Raw genomic sequence first — 21,162 nt, forward strand, 5'->3', positions numbered from 1 at the left:
TCCAGCCGTCACACACACACACACACACACACACACACACACACACACACACACACACACACACACACACACACATGCACGCACATGCCCGCACACACATAGCGTCTGAGCTGTAATGAGCATTGGTATAGATTTCCTGTAACTCAAACAGTGAGCTTAATTGACCTGAACAGCTCTGAGTGACTTGGCACCTCTCGTCTCGCCACCTCACTCCCCTCCCCCCCTTCCCCCAACCCGCATGCCTCACCCCCACTGGAGCTCTTCCTCTGGGACAAAGAGGCTTTTGTCCCGCGGCCCTGCGCCACGGCACTCCAAAGCTTTGTTGACTGTTTCTGTCTTGCAGAGCAAATTCGCTCTGGCCTCCTTTTGTCTATTGTCATCGTTCTTTTTTTTAAAGTTTGAACAAAGTTTACACAAAGCTCCATCTTTTGAGGTCATTTTCCGCCCGCGGGGAAAGAGGGGGTAGGAGGCAAATGGATTTATTGTTTGTTGAATTTTTCAACTGTCTGACCTCTCGCTCAATCACTATCTCATTTGTTCTCTTCCAGGGATCACATATACACAGTGGACACGGACACCGCCACGAACGACGAGATCTTTTTCAGTAAGGTGAGTAAGCGAGACGTGCGTCCGGCTTAGAAGACGCCTTGTTCCGCCGCCGACAACGACGTAACCCTAATCACCTGTCGCGTGGTTGTGTATGCGTTACGTCTTACTCGCCGCGTGCATCACGTTGACCCCCGTTAAGTAGATCATCCAATCAATCAGCCCGTAAGCGCCTGCGTCATCCACGCTTCGAGAGACAATGTCGGAAGTAAAGGCGACGATGAGATAAAAATCCCACATTTAAATCTTCATATGCAACGAGGTCCGAATACAGTGATATTCATGCAAACCATTCGCCATTACACTGACAGTGAACCTTGCTCAGGTAAAAAAAATAAAATAAAATTGCGCTACATAGAGACTCATTAAAAATTGTTTCACACCCCTACATACTGTAAAAAAATGTTGGGTGAGCTAGAAATTTGAAGGCAATTAAGAGTTTGCCCATTTTTTTAAGTTGTGCATGTTGTGAACGAAAGCAAAAGCTTGTCAGTTGAATTTAGAGATTTGTTTCCCAATACATTAAACATGTTTGACAATAATTGCTGAAAATGTGCAGAGACAAAAGATCAGTACTGAATTATGGATTTTGCTTTGAAGCATTTCAGTTTTGTTGACTTTTTTGGTCACACCTTTGGGTCCCCATTCTATAAAAGAACTTGGAACGCCTTCATGCGCATCAGTGGTTATGCGATGCAATCGCAATGCGCGGTTAGCTAGCTAGCTATGCCTACACCCCCGAAATTGGATCTTCCTTTTGGATAGTCCACTGTTGTAGCCACTGTCGGGTGCCTCGTTATTGTCCATGGGTGAACGCGCATCGCACAGAGATGTCGAATAGTGAGGAAAAGTGGGGAAAGAATGTCAGACTCAGAGCGTGGATCGGGGCTTCAGGCTGCTTTCGAGCACCTGGATGTCAGACCTGAAAAAAAAAAAAAAAAAACGGATGGGAGCCGTTAAGAAGTATTGCAGGATTAAAGCGAATTTCTTTTTTTACGCCCGTCATCCAACTTTTTTAAACCACACTTTTCTCTGTGTTGTGTCGAATTTCAAAGACATATTTGAACACACACACAAAAAAATTGTGAGCACAAAACTGAAAATTCTGGATGTTTTGTAGTACTGTATCTGTGTTGGATATGTGCCTTTAAGGGGCGGGGCCTGGTGGGGTGATGTGTGATATCTGTGTGTGAGTAGCCACAGGCGGGGGCTGACAGCAATATCGTAAGATGAGTTAAAATTGATCATAAAGTGTTTCGCGGTGATTGTTTAGTATAAACTACAAAATAATTTTACGGGATGAGAATAAATTGTTGGCAGTTTTTGACAATACCCTTACAGATCGCCAGACTTTACTGCAATTCAAATAAGGGTGTGTTCCCCCCCACCCCCCCATGTCAAAGCTCAGCCAACGGGCCCTAATGAGAGCAGCGAGCACATGAAAGGCTCTTGTTGATTGATGACCGAGACTCTTTAATCAGCTCCAAACATGCCCCACAATGGCGGCGGGCAGGGACTGATCACGGACGGTACTCAGGGGCCACTGTGTGCGAGTGTATGTGTGTGTGTGTGTGACAGCGCTGCAAGGCCATTGATTGATAAGTGTGTGCGACAATGAAAGCGGATGTATGCAGCCGTGTGTTTATAGCTGACTGACATGTTGTGTTGGCTACCCACGGATCCGTAAGCAGACCATTGTGTGCGTGCGTTCTGCAATAACTAACCAATTAGCCCAAGAGCTCTAATCACCACACTGTGGGGCTCTGCGGCTCTCAGACCGATCCAGAGTCAGCGTCGTTTGTCCCCCCATTAATACCTGACAATTACAAGTTCAATTTGTGACCTGGTCCCCCTGATCAGCGTTAAGTGGGAAATTTCACGTTTGAGCAGCAGCCTCGGCAGGACAGTGACTGAGCAAGAATTTCACATTGTTGATCACAGTACACGCTGAACGGATATTACAGATGCTAAACCTGCACATTCAAAAGAGGGGTTTTCGTTTAGAACTTTCCATTCAATTTTAATAGCTCTCCGCATTGCCACTGCATCAAAACACCACATCGCAATAGGTGTTCCAAATGGTTTGAGAGCCTCATGTAGCTTTGTAAAGTAAACAAACTATTAAAACGGCTCTTAGTAAGATGCGGCGCACCTCTCCGTAAACTGCAAACTACAACAAAAATCAACATGTTATACAAGGACATGTTTAATAGGGCATTGATTGAAAAAAAATAATTTGGTTGACAGAAAGTCGCAAAATGGCCTCCCCCAGAGATGGGTCAAAACGGGTGGGTTTTGCTGTTAAACTGATATTCCACAAACATATTCTCATTGCTGTGTTCAGACTAGTGGAGGCGCATAGAACATATTGTGAAAAAAAAAATAAATGTGGGGCTGACTTCCACTTTAAAGGGATTGAGGGGTGCAGCTTCCACTGGCCGGGAAACAAGCCAGCTGTGTTCATTCCCACAACGGCGCAAACTCCCCGTACTACTTGTGCCGAGATAGATATAGATATTATCACCAATTATATTGGATTAATTGTCCCGATATTTTTGTTGGATAGAAGAACAACAGTAGGAGCTAGATTTCCCCTCTTCATTATGAAAGAAAGAGTAAAAACGTTAACCTAATTTTTACATTTTTTTTTTAAATCATATAATTCTGCCATTACCAATGTCAATGAAAAGTCAACAACAATTTTGATACAACTCTTGTGTTGGATCCCATAAGAGTGTGCAGGGGTACCTAATGAGGTGTCCAATGAGTGTCGCCTAGCCAGTATGCTTTTTTATTATTTTATCTGACTTCATGTTTTGTTTTCTCTTCCTAATGGTCCTGACTTTAACTTGATTGGATCTTTCCCTGCAGAAAATGACGTGGAAGTCCAGGCAGGCTGACGTGGACACATGCCGAATGAAAGGGAAGCACAAGGTAGACACACACACACACACACACACACACACACACACACACACACACACACACACACACACACACAGACTATGCACTGCAATAACACACTCCTTGCAGTTCGTAAAACCTTCATCTGTCACAATTTATAGAGCACATTAGTACTAATCTTTCCATCAAATGGCAGCCTAATTGTATTTTCCCAGGATTTACTGTACAATCATCTCCTCTCTGGCTTTCATTATTGTTGAGGTAAACCTGGCGCTGCCATCCAAAATCATCCGTAAACATGACATTGACGTCGCGAGAGAAAACGCCGCGTGTCACAATTACACGCCCGCAATTTTCCGCGCGTGTAAATGCCGCGCTTCAAACAGAGGCTGGCCTTTCATTTTTTAAACCTCACAACCTGTCATTGGAGCCCCTAAGTGTGCCTTTCGGTCTAAACGTGTCAATTAGAAAGAAAAATGACAAATGTCTCCTTTTCCTCTCTTTCTCTCCTTTGTGTGCCGCAGGACGAGTGTCACAATTTCATCAAAGTCCTCCTGCAGCAAAACGACGACGCCCTGTTTGTTTGCGGGACAAACGCGTTCAACCCCTCGTGTCGAACGTACAAAGTAAGGATGCCCCTTTTCTTCAAACGTCTCTCTCTTTCTTTGCCTGCCACTCGCATCTGCGATGAGGTTGTTTTGCACACGCCAACAAAAGCGAACGTGGGAGCGGAGGGGCGGACGTACATGGATGAATTGCACAACTCCCGTTATCTACGGGTGGACTTTGACACGCTCGATTTAGAGGCGGACGAGCCGGCCCACCTTCGCGCAGGCACATGAAGAAGTCCTGAAATAAGACCAAGCCTTGCTTTTGAAGAGAAGCCTGCTTGTATGTGGGGAAATAAAAAATGTCTTTAAAAAAAAAATCCATTAATGACCTCTGGGTAAAAGAAAACTGGATTTAAACTTATAGCAGGACTAGATGTGAGCGGTGTTTTGGTTTTTGTTGAACATCGGGGAGGCTTCAAAAACTACTCGACATCAGGGATTTCCACACAGTGGGTGTTCGGATAAAAAGTGAAATAGTGCTCTGCTATGAATGTCTTTCGTCCACAAAGTAAAAATGTGACTTAGAAGCATTTCCGAGAAACTTGGTATCTGAGTGCTTAGCACGTCTGCCTCACAGTTGGAAGGATCTGGGTTCAAATCTCAGCTGCTCGTTTGTTTGGATGTGTCCTGTGATTTTTCTGGCGACAAAGTCTATTGTGTACTGCACCGCTGGCCCAAAGCCATCTTGGACAGGCTGCAGCTCACCTGCAATGCTATTAATGACCACATGTGTCAAACTCAAGGCCCGGGGGCCAGATCTGGCCCGCCACATAATTATATGTGGCCCGCCAAAGCAGATCATGTGTGTCAACTTCCATAATTTCTAAAATATGTACCGAAATGTCAAATTGTCAGGTGTAATAAATAACATGGAGATTTTGCGATAATTTTCAGACCCTGTTTCCACTCACTTGAACAATAAGTGAACAAACAACAAACATGTCATTGACTGATTTCAAAACTAGTAATCCATCAATTTGTTGTGTACAAGTAATAAGACGATGTGATGATTAAACATCAAGTCTGCCCTCTGAGGGAAGGCGTAACTCAAAAGTGGCCCGCGACAAAAATGAATTTGACATCCCTGATATAAACGATCACGTGTATGGTTACAATGAAAGGCGTTCTATTCTATTTCATTCTGTTAAATTTTCTGCGATATAAATGAAAAGTAAGGTATGACTAAGCATTCCATCCAAATGAAAACATCATCAGCTACAACCAGTCGTCCTTTTCTTTTTCGCTGATGTCAAATTAAGTTCGGCACATGGAGCTTGTGAAAGCAAATGTTTTCTCTTTGTGATCATGTTTGGATGATTAAACATGATGCTTTTAATTAAGCTGGCGCAGCAACGCGGAGCAACAGAATTGCTCAGGGGGCAAGACCACTACACCTTGAAATAAAGTATATCCGTTTGATTGGTCAAACGTCACGAGTAGTTCCATTGGATTGGTGAAAAAAAAATGTTGCATTAAAATCACTCACGCAAGATTTTATCCTCAACGTTACTGAAGTCGAGTATGTTTCAGAGAGCGACTCACCTCTTGTTGGTTTTGCTTTGTTTGAATGAAATGGTTGCGGCGCACACTGATTTTATCTTACTCAACTTTGGGGAAAGAAGAAAACTTAGACGCACACACACACGCACACACACATACACACTGCTTTGCTTCACCAGATGTTTTTAGCAGAAAAAAATAAGACTTCTCTGCTCCATTGGCTTCACGGCTCAGCATGTTAAGTACACCGAATGGATGCAGCGATATTGGGAGTCCTGCTGCAGCGATGTGGAATTTATGTCTCTGCATTTATCAGGCGTGGTTAGTTTTTATAGGCCCCACGGTTGTGGTTTCAAGGTTTAGCTATTACCGCTGCAAGCCCTGGTAAAGTTCCGAGGGAGAGGTAGCTCGCTCGCTGCAAATACAAAGGATGCTTGCTTTTACAAATGTCGAAATGAAGCACCTCTTATATACAAGAAACGAGGTATGTCTTGTAAGGAGATTTCTTCTGCAGGGGAAACACTATAAAATGTGATTGATGTCAAGGTAGAAGAACGACTTTTCCGTGTTGAAAATTTGCAAGGGCAAATTCCTTGATTAGCGAGTCAGTCTCCCTACTGTGAGACTAATAAATAATTAAACGCTAAGCGTATGTGCTTGCAATTTTCCAAGAAAAAAAAAAAAACGCATCACTCGACTTGTGCTATGGCAATTGCAGGAAAGTATGCTCTTAAGCAATCTGTCTGTCTACCAAGCCATCGCTCAATCGATCCATCTATCAGTCAGTGCCTCCATCTACCCATCCGTCATTCCGCCAATCTAAAATGGCCACATGCTACAAGGAATGCTAACAGGCTGTCAGTCCTTTGAATGCATGCCGGGGTCTTCAATTCCACTCGGGTCAAGCAGCGTGTTGGTTTTTTTCCACGTGTGTGTTTGTATGAATGTGTGTGCGTGTGCGTGTATGTGGCACCTTGGCCACAGTTTTCCTCTCTGTCTCCCCTGTGTGACACCAGTGAAAAGAGCTTCTGTTTCCAGGGGTCGGCCTCATCCCACGTTCATCAACAAGGAGAGGGCAAGGGGGAGGGGGTCGGTTGGGGGGGGGGTCAGACGGAGCAGAGGTGGACGGAGCCCACTGGGGGCAGGCGGTGGCTCCCACCCAAAGCAATAACCGGCACCGCTCTTCCAATTTTGCCTCTTCATTAGCTACTGTTAGTTATCCCTCCTCCCTTGTTCCGTGTTAATGTCAGTACACACGCAATCAAAACCCAAGCAGCCCTCGGACCCCCCTTCCCTTGTTCCTTCTCTCCTGCCGGTCTTAATTCCTCTCTGTCGACGTCCTCTCGACTGTTGCTTTCTCCGCCTGTCATTCCCTGACTGCGCCGTTATAATAAACAGTCCGTCCAGCTGGTTGCCACGTATGAACGGACAACGGGTTTCAACTGTGGTTGCCGAGCAAAGTGTTGGCGATCAGCATGGTGTCCGTAGGCTGTTAAGTCGCCAGGTGATCCACAGCTTGGTTCCTTGGTCTCAGAGTCCAGTTCTCACATTTTACAAACATTCCTCTCAATAGAGGACGCCGCCAAGGCCACACTACGGAAGTATATCTGTGCCGGTCTAAATTCAAACTCAAAGATACCGTGAAAGGTCAAAATCCTGGTAAGCAAGACAAGCCAGAGAGAAGCAATCAAACCTTTGTCAGTTCAACCAACATCCACCCCATCGAGTTGCGCTCAGCTAATCTTGTGACGCTGACATTAGAAGGATTGATAGTCTTTTAAAAAGATTCTGAATCAGAAACGTCAATTCAAACTTAAATGGATAAGATATAATTCCGTAACGAACAATCTGCCCATACACCTCGTTTGATGGAAAAATCGGGTCGTTTCCTTGTCAATTTGGTACCGAAGCCTTCCCTGACAAACATTATAGAGAAATGACAGGGAGAGATGGCAGCAACACAATAAGAGAACATGTCGGTTTGACTCCCAGGTTCATACAAGTCCACTCCAATCCAGTAGGTGGCAGTAATGAGCATTACAAAGTGGCTGCCAATTACGAAAACTGGGCCCCGATTATAAGTGGACTGCAAAGAAAAATTAAAATAAAATAAAATAAAAATAAAATAAAATTTAAAAAAATTAAAATAAATTGCTCAATCCGGACGAATACTTAAATTAAATGGGTTCTACCTTGGTGACGTTGATATTTGGGGCTTCTTCAATGCGGGGCAGTTCAATGTCACTGTCAACTGCAACTGCAATTCTAAACAAATTGTGAAATCAAAAACTAAAACAGTGTCTATTAAAACTGAATATTATCTGTATAAAAACAAAACATTTTTTAATACCGTACACATTTGTTGGTTCTTTTTAGATTGCTTTCTATCAGAAAATTCTCACATGCAACTACAGATGAAACCGTTTAACCTCGCATTGATTATGATGTGCGTTTTTTTTTATTTATTTATTTTTTTTATGAACAGCTGCAAAGACTTTGGTTCCCCTTCCAGCATGTAAAAGTGTCAGAAACAAGGCATGTCAGGCAAACAGGTTGCGGAGAAATGGGCCATGACGATTAATGTCCCGCTGAGGTGCTGCGTCCTTGGTTGGTTCTTGCCCATGTGTGAACTCGCGCATGAATAATTATGCAGGTTGTCTCATTTGCGCAATGTTGTATTGGCCTATTAATTCATGTGTCGGCTGATATTTCATGACCTCCCTCGCTCATTGTTGTTGTTTCAGCACATGAATACTTTTGGATGTTGGAACAAAGTTTGTTGGTAATAGCACAGGACCTTCGCATAATTCTTCATTCAAATAAACATTTCCGGTGGACTTGTAATGATCAACAAGTCAACTCAGTTTTGAAAAATTTTGGAGCACGTGCCTCACTTTTAGTACTTGACTTGACGTTTAAAAGCGACAAACTATGCAAGAGTGACAGTTTAATTGCTTGTTTAGAGAAAAAAGTTTGACTGCAGCAAAATCATTATAGTGACTGATAACTAATGAAATAACCGAAACACACTACATCATATGAACTTTATCTTAAGTAACATCCATCCATCCATTTTCTAATCGGCTTATCCTCACATGGGTCACGAGTGTGCTGGAGCCTATCCCAGCTGTCTTCGGGCAGTAGGCGGGGCATACCCTGAACTGGTTGTCAGCCAATCGCAGGGCACACACAGATGAACAACCATCCACGCTCACAATTACACCTAGGGACAATTTTGAGTGTTCCATTAACCTGCCATGCATGTTTTTTGGAATTTGGGAGGAAACCGGAATACCCGGAGAAAACCCACGCAGGCATGAGGGGAACATGCAAACTCTGCAGAGAAGGCCGGAGCCGGAATCGAACACTCCGCAATGTGAGGCCAGCGTGCTAACCAGTCGACCATCATGCCGCCCTTAAGTAACATAAAGTTCATAAATAACCATCCAGTAATAATCCCGTTATAACTATGACACTCCATCTTTTTCTGAGTTTGACTCAGATTCATGGCTGCACTGCTGTACTTGTATTTTTCTCCCAGGATTCACGCTCGGTCATCTTCATATGTCAAGCAATACTCGCATTGACACAACCCGTCGTTGAGGGTGAGCAGTGGCTCATTTGCACGAGCGAGGACAATAACTCAAAACCACCTGATTTCATTTGGGCTCCTTAGGGAGGACACATGTTTTATAATTCTTGGTATTTTGACTGTTTTGACTTAAGCAAGACAGACATTTTGAAAAGCCACCTTGAAACAGTTTTAAATTATGAGGAAAATGGCATTACATGTCTCCGTCAAATCGTGTCCATGTTTTGGATTTGCACTACATTGCCTCGGACTTCATTTGTTTACAGGTTAGCGGAGTTGACGGCATAACAAGACTCAAGCTGTTCCGCCCTCCGAATGCTTTATGTTTACAACTGTTTTAGCTCAGGCTGGCAGGTTTTGTGGAGGTTTGTTGCCTGGCTAACATTAGCGGGATATTGCCCCGGACAGTTCTGGTGTTTCTCCACACATGCCTGCCAGGTTGTCAGAAGCCGAGCGTATATCAGCGGTTGGGTTTGAAACGGGTTTCCACATGATCAAACGGCAGGAATAGATCAGTGACAGCCGGCCGAGACCCTTGGACAGAGGTCAACGCTGCCGTGACATCAACAGAGGGGATAAATGCCCGCTGGGGTGTGTGTGTTTTTATGTGGGATGTATGCGAGGGTGAGGCGACGTTCCAAACTGTCTGGCCTGTATAATAAAAGACATACACAGTGGTGCTTTGACATACCAAGTGACCGGACTTCTGTCTCTCTGTCAGTCTGTCTGTCTCTGTATCTAATTTGTCTGGATGGGGGCAGTGAACTCAACTCACATCACAACAAGCAGAAGTTTGGCAGAATTCTTCAATCCATCAAAAAAGCTGCTCATTTGCGCTCTCAGTTGAGATTTACTGTCAAACTAAACCTAAAACAAAGGGAAATGCATCTTGTGTATGTAAAATAACCAGATAACCGTGCTTTAGATAAGTCTTTTTAGCTTAGTGTTAAAAAAAAAAAAAAACAACATGAATATTATTGGTGTAGCGGTTTTCTAACCCTTTCAGCAACAGATGTTTGAACAAAAAAGATGATGCAACACAGATAATTTGTTATCTAAGAACGACCAATATTTTTGTTTTCTGAGGAGTTTTGACATATACTCTATTCATGTGTTTATTTTATTTCCGTCGGGGGCGGACTGAAATACATTTAAGGCATTTCCATTAATTTCAATTGGGAAAATGATCTTAGAGTGTTCTGAGTTACAAGCATGGCTATGGGAAGAATCAAGCTTGTATCTCAAGGCAGCTATAAGATCAGAAAAAAAACAGTAGGAAGGAAAGACTCTGAAATATGTTTCTACTGCTGGTCCTGTTGTATTTATTTTTTTGTGCCAACAATTTCCCTGGCAAACGTTGCGTGTGTTAGCATGTGTGAGTGCGTGTGACCTTTTATAGCTGGCAGATGATAGCTGTTTTTTTTCCCCCACCCAGACAGGAATAGAAAACAAAATGACCCGTTTAGAGACCAGAAAGGGCGGCGTTAAGAACTTCGCAGCTTCTCTCTTTGTTAAGCGAATGAGGAAGCAGAATAGAGGAGAAGGAAAAAAAGGAGAGGCTAGCAGCATTTCATTCGTTTCCCTGACCTCGTGTGTATTTCTGCTTTCAGCCATACACATGCTGGGGAACACAAGTTGACCCTTAGAGGAATGGCATTGACCTTTCGTCCACTTGTGGTCCTCTGCCAATCACACACAACATTCTAGTCGGCTGGAAATGTGCCACTAGGTCCTGAAATCACGATTTAACAGAGTCTAGCGAGTGTCTTTGAGGAAATAGCGGCATTAGTGCAGGGGTTTAAGCTTTGGTCGTGCAAAGCATTCACTTAGAAGTCTCTTCTGATCAAATATTCAGGAAGTAGCGAGCTTCAAAACATTGTCAAATTTCCTTTGTGTGCACCTGCGACTCCCCATTCACATCACGGCGTCGCAATAAATGGATCAAAGCTGCGTTTAAGTTCGTTTTATGCGCTAAGATAATGCATGAGGTAAGGGGAAAAGTAAATATGTTTAATGCTGTGGAAAATGGGCTTTCCGCATGCGCTGCTGTGACAGCCACAGACAGTCACATGGACTCACTCGTGGGGTGATACCACAAATATTTTATTCCAGACTACTGACCTAAAATTCTACTTGGCCACATGTTCTTCACTTTTGGACGCACATTCAAGCCACATTTCTCCCTCACGGCGGTTGTGTGGATCTCACAATTTAGATTTTGTTTGTTTGTTCTTCCTTAGTCACAAAAACAGCTTAATCGATTTCCAACACCCTTTGTGGAGCAGTTGGACACGGTCAAGGAGAAATTCATTTTGCAGGATGTTCCAAAAAGTGTACATGGATGGATGCTTGTTTCTGCAACCCATTCCAGTTGTTAAAAGCAGCCTGGTTCGGATCCCTCAAAAGTCGTACAAAACACAGTTGAAGTACAAAGGCCGCCTTTAATGTTTGTGTTTGATTTGCTTCTATTCCAACAACCACACCTAATAAAGTCTGGTTAGGCTTATGCTAACAAATAATGCAAATGCCGTAGACATATTCATTTGAACTCAAATGGTGGCACAACACATATAGACAGATTATTTTACAAAAATCACTGGCATATCTTCTTTATCCTCTGCAAAGAACTACCACTACTAGGCAATCTTGGAAGCTGTGACGCCTCCATATATAGCCGTATGCCTGCCTTCTACTGCCCCCAGGTGGCCATGGTGCATATACCAGAAGGAGAAGCATCATGTGCATTGAATTACAGCAAAAAAATGTGATGGAGAAGGTCAAACTCTTTACTTTTTATTTGGGTTATTTTACAGTAAGCATACAAGATTTCTCTCCCCTTGATACTTCTTTAAGACGATGTTTCACAACTACTTTGTCTCAATTAATCCATTTGTGACCGTAGATGGACACCCTGGAGGCTCTCGGAGAGGAGATCAGCGGGATGGCTCGTTGCCCCTATGACGCCAAGCATGCCAACGTTGCCCTCTTTGCTGGTGAGCGTCAAAGCATACTAATCTTAAACAGTGGAACCGCCAAAGTCAAACACAATCCATTTTGTGACACTGGTTGAAATTCCAAGGTGTAATAATTTCAAAAGCAATTCTTGGCTCAGGCCTTTCTATTTGTATGTACTCCCACATTCCCAAAATATGCTCGCAATGTTCATTGACCACTCTAAATTGTCCACTGGTGTGACTGTGAGCGTGATGATTATTTGTCTTCATGTGGCCTGTGATTGAGTTGGCTCTAATAGGCTCCATTTCTTCCGGGATCCAAATGAGACCAATCCAGTAGAAAAGGGAAGGACGGATAAACTTGGTTGGCTGACAAAAAAAGTCACAAATGGATGCATACGCTGATGACTCGACTTTCTTCTGATGAAAATCTTCCCGTGCAACCTCGCCATGGGCCGCAAAAGACATTGGGGTCCCCATTTCATGTCCGCTGCCATCTGATTAATGGCGCTATTGATGAGCTGTCCCTGCGAGCTTCCAGCGGAGGAGGCGCAGCTTGACCGGCTAATGTGTGACAGCAAGCTGGAAGCACTGAGTAATGGAGAGGGCTCCTCTCCCAGCCACCCTTTCAATTATGTAGTTTGAGTTTCCACTGTGGTTCCATCTGAGGTGGACCGAGGTCACGTCGGTGCTGTTTTCTGTGTGTGACTGCATGTGTGTGCGTGCACATTAAAGGCGCTGGTGAGGAATTACACATGTCCAACAGGTTGACCAGAGTGTACGGACTGTTGACAGTTGGCAGGAATACAGTGTTTATATTCCTTGTGTATGTTCTCCCCCAATTTGACTTCACACTCTCCCTCATGGCCTTTTCTTTCTGCTCCCGTCCGATTCAATTCTCAATGTCCTTTTCTCTCGTTTCCACGTCCCTCTCCAGACGGCAAGCTGTACTCGGCTACGGTCACCGACTTTCTGGCCATTGATGCGGTCATCTATCGTAGCCTTGGAGACAGCCCGACTCTGCGTACGGTTAAACATGACTCCAAGTGGCTAAAAGGTGAGGCCATGATACGATGATACTTCTCACATTTTTTTTTTCCGTCAGGCATTCTAGTTCACGTCACAGTTTCCAAATGGTTAGCACGTTGTGTCTGCTTCTCCTTTCTTTGTGAAAAGTACCCAAAAAAATATGAATCTGTTGTTTGAACTGCACCGATGCATACACTTGATGGATAATTGTCACGTTTGTTTAACAACGTGGTTTGCTTATTGTAGCTCTGCTTCAAAGTTCATTTTGGCTAAATATTTTGAATTTTTACAGTTAAAAGTCTTCTTAATATAGGTACTAAAACTGTTAAACACAAAAATGCACATGCAGAGCAAAATTATACATAAAAATACAGTTGCAACACAAATCCAATGCGCTGTGTGAATCCTTTGATGCTCACTAAATGAAATGAGATTGCTTGACGGGAATATGAAAAGTTTACACACCAGTGGCAAATGCCAGGTTTTTGGGATATGAAAAAAAAAAAGACAAAAGATAAAAATGAAAAATTTAAAAAAAAAAATTTTTTTTTTAATTAATTTTTCCACCATTAATGTGACTTCAAACCTTTACAACTCGATAGATTTTTTTGTTTTAATTGAGAGAGAAAATTACAATAAACAACTGAGGTAATGTGGTTGTGTGCGCACCCATCTACATCCAACGTCACATGCCATAAATTACCCGCGGTTTGAAAGTTGACAGAAAATGCAGAAAGACCCGGCTTCTGTGATGTATTGCTGACCATACGCTTGGATCTGGCGCCTCTATACACCGGGTGTGTCGTCTCCTATGCTAATTTTGCTTGTTCATTTTTGCCGACCTGTTTGAGCAGGTTGCATGGAGAGCAGAAATTGACGCGCCGCAGGGCAGAGCAAGCGCACCAGTCGAGCCTGTCAAATCTCAATGGGGAACAGCCTTTACCTTTTATGCAAATGTTCGAGCGGATATGATGGATGAGGCACTCAAAGCTCCCATTTGGCTTTTTTCCCCCGCCGAATATCATGACATGACATGACATGGTTGTTGTTTATTGTGAAATGACATGTCACATCTCTTGCTGGAACAATCTGAGTCTTTTTTTTTCCCCCATGCTTCTTTGTCTTCTCAGAGCCCTACTTTGTGCAGGCAGTCAATTACGGAGACTTCATCTATTTCTTCTTCAGGGAAATTGCCATGGAGTACAACACGATGGGAAAGGTAAGCAAGCGCTTCATTCCTCTGCTATTGTTGAGCGCCAATCAGAAGTGTTCTCGGCAGAAAGTATGTGCGGGAACTAACAGGATATGTCGTGTATACATTAGCTGGAAGGAGGCCAAACATTTTTCAATACACGCCCAACACTGGACAGTATGAAGGACCTAAAATAGATGTGGAGATCTCACTTGCAAAGTCCAAATATACTCGCCATCTGCATCCTTGTGATACGGCTCCCATCTTCTCAGCGATTCCTGAGTAGAATTCCTCACCGAGTATTAAGACTGAGTTTTTGCACCAGGGGGAGGATAGCGACAAAGACGCCTTCTGTTAAATCCGTTTCAATTCAAGCGTTGGTTTCCACAGGGCAAACGTTAATTGGAAAGCAGATAGAAGAAATTGGATAAAGGGTCTGCCCATATGCATTTTCAGAACAAATGGAATGCATAAGAGGGAGTGAGAAAAAGAAGTGATGAGATGAGCCAACGAGAATCTTTGGAATAATGGATTTCCCGCCAGGAGTGACTGACGGGAGTGTTCAATCTTGCGGTTTGTTTTAAAAGCGGCATAATTATACATGCAGCGAATGAACTGAGCAATTTAACAGTTGCTAATGGATAACACGTCATTACGAAATGCGAAATTGTCCTTCATCTATGTCGAAAAATTCTTCACCTGTGCTTAATGGTGAATTGATCAAAGTCATTTCAGTGGTTTAGCGTGCATTAGTATTAAAAAAAAATAAAAGTGATGTGAAAGTCGCCTAAAACAAAATAAATGATCAGCCTCCGGTGTGTATACATGTGTGTAGTTTGTAAAATGCAGATAAGCCGGAGCGTGACTTTTGTCAGGAAGCAAACGTGTGACCCAATTAAGTGTAATGAGTAAAACTGACACCTTGTCACACATTCACTTGGACACAGTGTCACCTCTTATTTGTCATAATGTTTCTGCCATCTTAAAGTGAACATATGTGAGTTCTATGTTCAAGAAGGAGGAAATTGATCCGAATGTGTGGTTTCACAAAATGTGTGTTTATTGTGTGCGTATTCACACTCCTTCTCCCTATTTAGTGTAAGTAGAGTTTTCAGGTCATGGTTAGATTTATTGCTGTTAAGTGCGTGGTGAATATACCGGTAGTTTAATTAGGCCTCTGGTGGCAACATTGTAATTAAAGCGCCGGCTTTGACAAAAGCCGGGCATTTTCCATAGACTTCTGCTACATGTACTTCGGCTACCACTTCTTTATTTAATCGTTCGAGACCTTGAGCAAGCACTTGATATAAATATTGAATGTAGTTACATAGTTCTACTGAACTGCAAGGACCCAATTTTGATGCTAATTACTAGCAGCTAACACTATTCTCGAGTCCAATGTTGATGCTAATTACTAGCAGCTAACATTATTCCCGAGCCCAATTTTGATGCCAATTAGTAGCAGCTAACACTATTCTCGAGCCATTTTCATTCAACTTTTACAATGAGGGGGTAACTTGATTTTGGCCACATATTGTTTTGATTCTTTTATCATGTATGCGTTGTAGTTTGACGGAATTAAGAGTATCCTGAAGCAAGCTACCTGTTGCTATCTCAAATTGAAATTAGCGGCAAGCTTACAATGTGCTATTATGCTTTTAATAGTTATCACCGCATATCCGTAAGCATCAAGCTAAACCTCTACTGTATGCCTCGCATAGTTTTTAGAGGTGGACATTCCGTCAGTCTCAACGGAAGATTCATCATTCCGTTTAAGGTCAAGCCTCGAGGGCCGATATCCTGCACGTTTTCCATTTCTCCCTGCTACCACACACATGATTCATTTGGCAGCAAGCTAGCTAGGTGTGGATGTTTTGTCCTAGTACGAATAACATCAATCTTAATCTGTGTTTTACACTAAACATAGCAGGTAGCGGTCAACTAGAACAACATTGACGTATTAGGCAACCAGTTCAAGGTGGACCCCCGCCTACAGCCTGAAAACAGCTGGAATAGGCTCCAGCACGCCCGCGACCCTGGTGTGGATAAATGGATTAGAAAATGGATGAATGGATGGATAGTGAATTATTGTTTACAGTGTGTTTATTAGGAAAAACTATACGAGTGGCTAACATTATCTTCCACATTGATGTTGGGGCCAGGTGGTGTTTCCTCGGGTGGCGAGGGTTTGCAAGAATGACAGAGGCGGCTCACCCCGCGTCCTGGAGAAGCAATGGACATCGTTCCTCAAATCCCGCCTGAACTGCTCCATTCCGGGCGACTCCCATTTCTACTTCAACATCTTGCAGGCAGTAACTGACGTCATTCACATCAACGGGAAGGATGTTGTGATGGCCACCTTCTCCACACCGTACAACAGGTGAGATGAAGTTGTATAGGCCTTGGTTTCGTTCACGTTTTGGGTCTGGGGGACCATCTACAAGGGATTCCAACGTGTACTCTGAATGCAGTAGAAATTTTAAAAAGTTGCCTATTTTTGAGAGAAGGCATGATGTTACGATAACAAATTTGTATTTCTTAGCAAAACAAAAAGTTGTCATGTTATGAAAATAAAGTCATAATTTAGACATCATTTAGATAAAGAATTTTTTTGCAATTTCTGGGACCCAGTTTGTGAACCTCATTTCTCCTGACCACATGAACCTCTGACAGGTTACGGTAATTCCTCCGAAGATCAGGCGCAGATCGTAAGCACATTTTTGTACGTGTGCATCAACAATGACTTTGTATTCATTAACCCAATTATCAAAACAACAGCTCATCCACACGGTGACAGGCCGACCTTTGCGAAATCTAAAAGTGTGTGCGTGCGTGTCGCCTTGTGGCAATCTGTGAGTCCACTGGGTCAACATTTACATCTCCAATCAAAACAGTCCCGCTGCCCTTTCGACGCTCAGGTGCTTAACCTCTTTTTTTCCTTTGCGCAATTTGTATTCAGCGCGGCCTTCATATTCAAAAGCAGCATCTAAATTGAAAATTAACACCAAGCCATGGGGCTCATGCATATTATTCTCCGTTTTATGGCTCCTTTTTTTAACAGATAAGACAATTGCTTGTGACGCCGCAATTGAGCTTGCTTAATGGACATTTAAACTCAATGAAGCGGCGCCTATGAATGTTTCTATAAGTGCGTCGTTTGATTTGTGCGTTTCCATTTCTCAGTAATGGTGGGAAATTAGAAGGAGCATATTTAGACTATAGAAAGCATCTTGTCATTTCTGGAGAAACAAGGTGACAAGCCTGCCATAAATTTTAGGAAAGAGTTGAAGGCAAGGAGAGTTCAACATTACATTTTAAAGCTCATCAGCCCCAGATTGGATTTCAAAACTTTTCCCATAGGAAATCTATCCATCCATTTTCTGTCGCGCTTTTCCTCTGGTACCGTCATGGTGGCTGAACCCGAGTTTATCTTGATCCTACCTTTTGGGCTGATGCCTTGGCAAAGTTGTAGAAAAACATTCATTCACACTCACATTTAGGACTATCCTATCGATTACTCTATCGATTACTTTTTTCTCAGATTCTGTCAAGTCTTTATCTAGATAAAAATTGGATTCCTGGGTACCTTTACCCCACAGCGATTGCCTCAACAGTATTTAATGAAGCTCCCCTGTGAAGCTTGGCTCCAGTCGGCATCAATGCGGGGGCACATATTGCCCTTGGATATATTATGGATAATACTTGTTTGTCATCAATTTATTCAAATCCATGTATTGTCCCAAAACATACAAAAGAGCTTACTGTTCATATGCACACTGTTGTTCCATGTGCTCTCTCACTTCAGATTCAATATTAAGCGCTATAATTCCAGGGTGCACATAAGTGGTGCGCAGGTGCACATGCACACTAAAAATATTAAAAGAACATTCGATTCAAGTGTGCATATTTTCAAACCAAACATTTTACAGTATAGCATTTGAGATGCGGACTTTCTTTTAGTAAAAGAAATACAGCTCAGATTTCCTAAAATTAACCTAAGGGTGAATTGAATCGCACAGGACAAGAGTGCGTGTAGTTTAGCGGAGTGAATGAAAACATTTTGTTAAAACACAGTTTGCAAAGCTATACCAAGAGGTCTTGCTTGACACTATAAATATTGTCGGTTGAATTCCAACTTGCGTGTGTTCAATTTAAATGGTGTCACTATATTTTAAAAAGTGCCTGAATTTTGAAAAAGAAAAAAAAATACAGAAAGAATTTTACTTTCTACTTTGTTTGGTAGCCCTGCTGACTGTTTCATACCAGACACTTGACACGCTAATTTATCCTATGCAGACAACAATGGTTGTGATTTACAAGCAAATCCAATCATTACCAGCTAGCTCTCTATAATACTGCCCTTGTCTGGGATTTTGTCTCAAGGGGTTATCCATGAGGCAACGGCCCGAAAATCCATCCCAATCATTCCAAAAAAACCACTCCATCATGAAAGAAACTCTGTTAAATTAGGATTTTTCTGAGCGCGGATGAGTTGTGAAATACCAAAAGTGACTCAGCGGTGTGCTATGCATTGATTCAAGGAAAATTCGAGCTGCCATCACAAGATCGTTTTCTTTCCCGCGCTGTTAAATGAATAGCAATAATAAAATAATCTGTTGTCCATCACAGTGGGCTCGTGATGAACGCTGATGCCCTCGAGGCTTTCGGAGAGATCCAGTCATGGTGTGCTCATCGGACTTGGCGGGCCTCCGACGTCGCTAAACTCCCATATTTAATAGCGCACTGCTAAATATAGCGCACGTAAATCAAAGAGACTTTAGTCAAAACAGTAATCGGAAACATAAGCTTTCGCCAGTGATCCCTGCGGAAGACAGCATAGTGTGGTTTGCCAGTGCCCAAAGTGAGTCAAATATTTGTGCCCCCATTGCCCTGTAGTCCTACACCATCTCATTACGTAAAGACATTTCCCATTTGTTTTCATCCAGGGCTATAGTGAAGTCATCGAAACGTCGGTATTGGCTGAAATTCAGTTTTTATTCTGAAGGCGTCAGTCTTGTCCATTTGTTACTGACATATATAATTCAATTGTTATATCCAGAGGTGATAAAATAACAGACAGGAACTCTTAAACATCTGAGGGAGGGGAAGTAACGATAACTTATCATAAAAGTAGACAAGATGAATGCCATAGCACGATACCAAGATTTAACTCACTCCATCTCAAAACACCCATAAGATGGCTTCTTGTGATGTTCACAAACATCGCAGCAACAAACTAGCAGAGCGCTACATACTGATCCGAATTTGACCTTAAACCACGATTATATTGCGTGGAATATGCACGTAAACACATTTCTTGTGTTGACTTGTGGGAGTAATCTGTGTCAGCATGAAAAATAAACAGACCTCCGGTGACTTGGTCTGGATCCAGTGTGGTTCAGTCGCCCCGTGGGGTCTACGGTGACTCACTGATGAGGTTTGATGGACTTCAAAACCAATAAGTAGTAGGATCAAGCTGTTAATGATAAGCTACCTACGCACAGTGAGAGAATACCATGTGAAAATGTGTCATTTTGGGTCTTTATTTATAAGCCGTACAATTATGTGGTCTGAAATACCCTTTAAATGAATGCTTAGTTCAGCCTGACGTTGTATTTTTAATATTTATAAAGCTTACCGTACCTACTGTATGGCATTTGTGGAGTGACTTGTCAACGCTAAAATTCAAATTAGCACAGCTAAAGCAAGACCTCTCTGGGGATTTTGAATGCCTTTTTCTGCTTCCAGGTAAGGTGGATCTTTGATGTGTTCATTCATCAGTGCTTTTGTGTTGTGTTTGTGCGGTGGCAGCATTCCAGGCTCGGCCGTGTGCGCCTATGACATGGCGGAGGTGGCCCACACTTTCACGGGGCGCTTCAAAGAGCAAAAATCCCCAGACTCCACCTGGACGCCTTTTCCCGAAGAGAAGGTTCCCAAGCCAAGGTACCAGTGAAGCTAATCAATCACTGCCGGCGCGCGCGCGCACACACACACACACACACACACACACACACACACACACACACACACACACACACACGCATAACTTCCCCGTAACCCAGATAATACCAATGGTTCCGACCCATGTGTCATTCCCAATAACATCATTTTTGATTGGCTAAAAAGTAGCATGCTAATTAACAAACAATTCAGGATCTGTTCGATATTGAACAAACATTTTTGGGTACCGTCCGCTCTTATGTCATTCTCCAGAAACTCTGAAGTGTGCTGCTAACATACTGATGCACACATTGATTTGTGTCCACACAAGCTAACATTCAATGTGAAGATTGCACAACGAACTCGTTTTAACTCTCTGCCTGTACCGTCTTATGCTACACAGCTACACCATAGCACACACTGGCAACCCCCCCACCCCCATCAAAGAGGAGCCCGCATCGACAAATGAAGCATGAGATCGTTTTACAGACGGTTGCCTAATTCCACAAACGCTCAAGCCTGATCAATCTAGCGCTCGCTAATTAGCCGTCGAAGAGCTACTCCACTGTTCTTCACAAGAATGAACAGATTTACTACAAAGACCAAGGCTAAAGTAATTGCTCCTACGCAGTATGAGTGTGTGTTTGCCTGTGCTTCCGTACGACTGAAAATGTAGTTCCTCAGTGGCGAGCATCTTATTGTGCAATTGAGCGTAGGTGTGAGCTAACCCTTTTTTTCACCCCCTCTGGTCGGATAAAAATCAGACAGCCAGGCGGTTGTTTTTGCTGTGATTTATTTCATTTTCATCCTCTGGACTCTTTTATGTGGCGGCAA

General features: G+C 42.9%; 1 protein-coding gene across 1 annotated transcript in view; it reads left to right on the plus strand.

The window, feature by feature from the left end:
* sema6a (sema domain, transmembrane domain (TM), and cytoplasmic domain, (semaphorin) 6A) overlaps positions 1-21,162 on the plus strand; it is a 128,032-nt gene that overhangs the window by 70,638 nt on the left and 36,232 nt on the right. The window contains exons 5-11 of the mRNA XM_019887764.1: positions 3,478-3,540; positions 4,035-4,136; positions 12,116-12,206; positions 13,105-13,224; positions 14,327-14,415; positions 16,551-16,768; positions 20,200-20,331. Coding sequence (XP_019743323.1) covers positions 3,478-3,540; positions 4,035-4,136; positions 12,116-12,206; positions 13,105-13,224; positions 14,327-14,415; positions 16,551-16,768; positions 20,200-20,331 — 815 coding nt within the window. The remainder of the gene's footprint in view (positions 1-3,477; positions 3,541-4,034; positions 4,137-12,115; positions 12,207-13,104; positions 13,225-14,326; positions 14,416-16,550; positions 16,769-20,199; positions 20,332-21,162) is intronic.

Source organism: Hippocampus comes, unplaced genomic scaffold, assembly GCF_001891065.2.
Source record: "Hippocampus comes isolate QL1 unplaced genomic scaffold, H_comes_QL1_v1.1 scaffold155, whole genome shotgun sequence".
Lineage (NCBI taxonomy): Eukaryota > Metazoa > Chordata > Actinopteri > Syngnathiformes > Syngnathidae > Hippocampus > Hippocampus comes.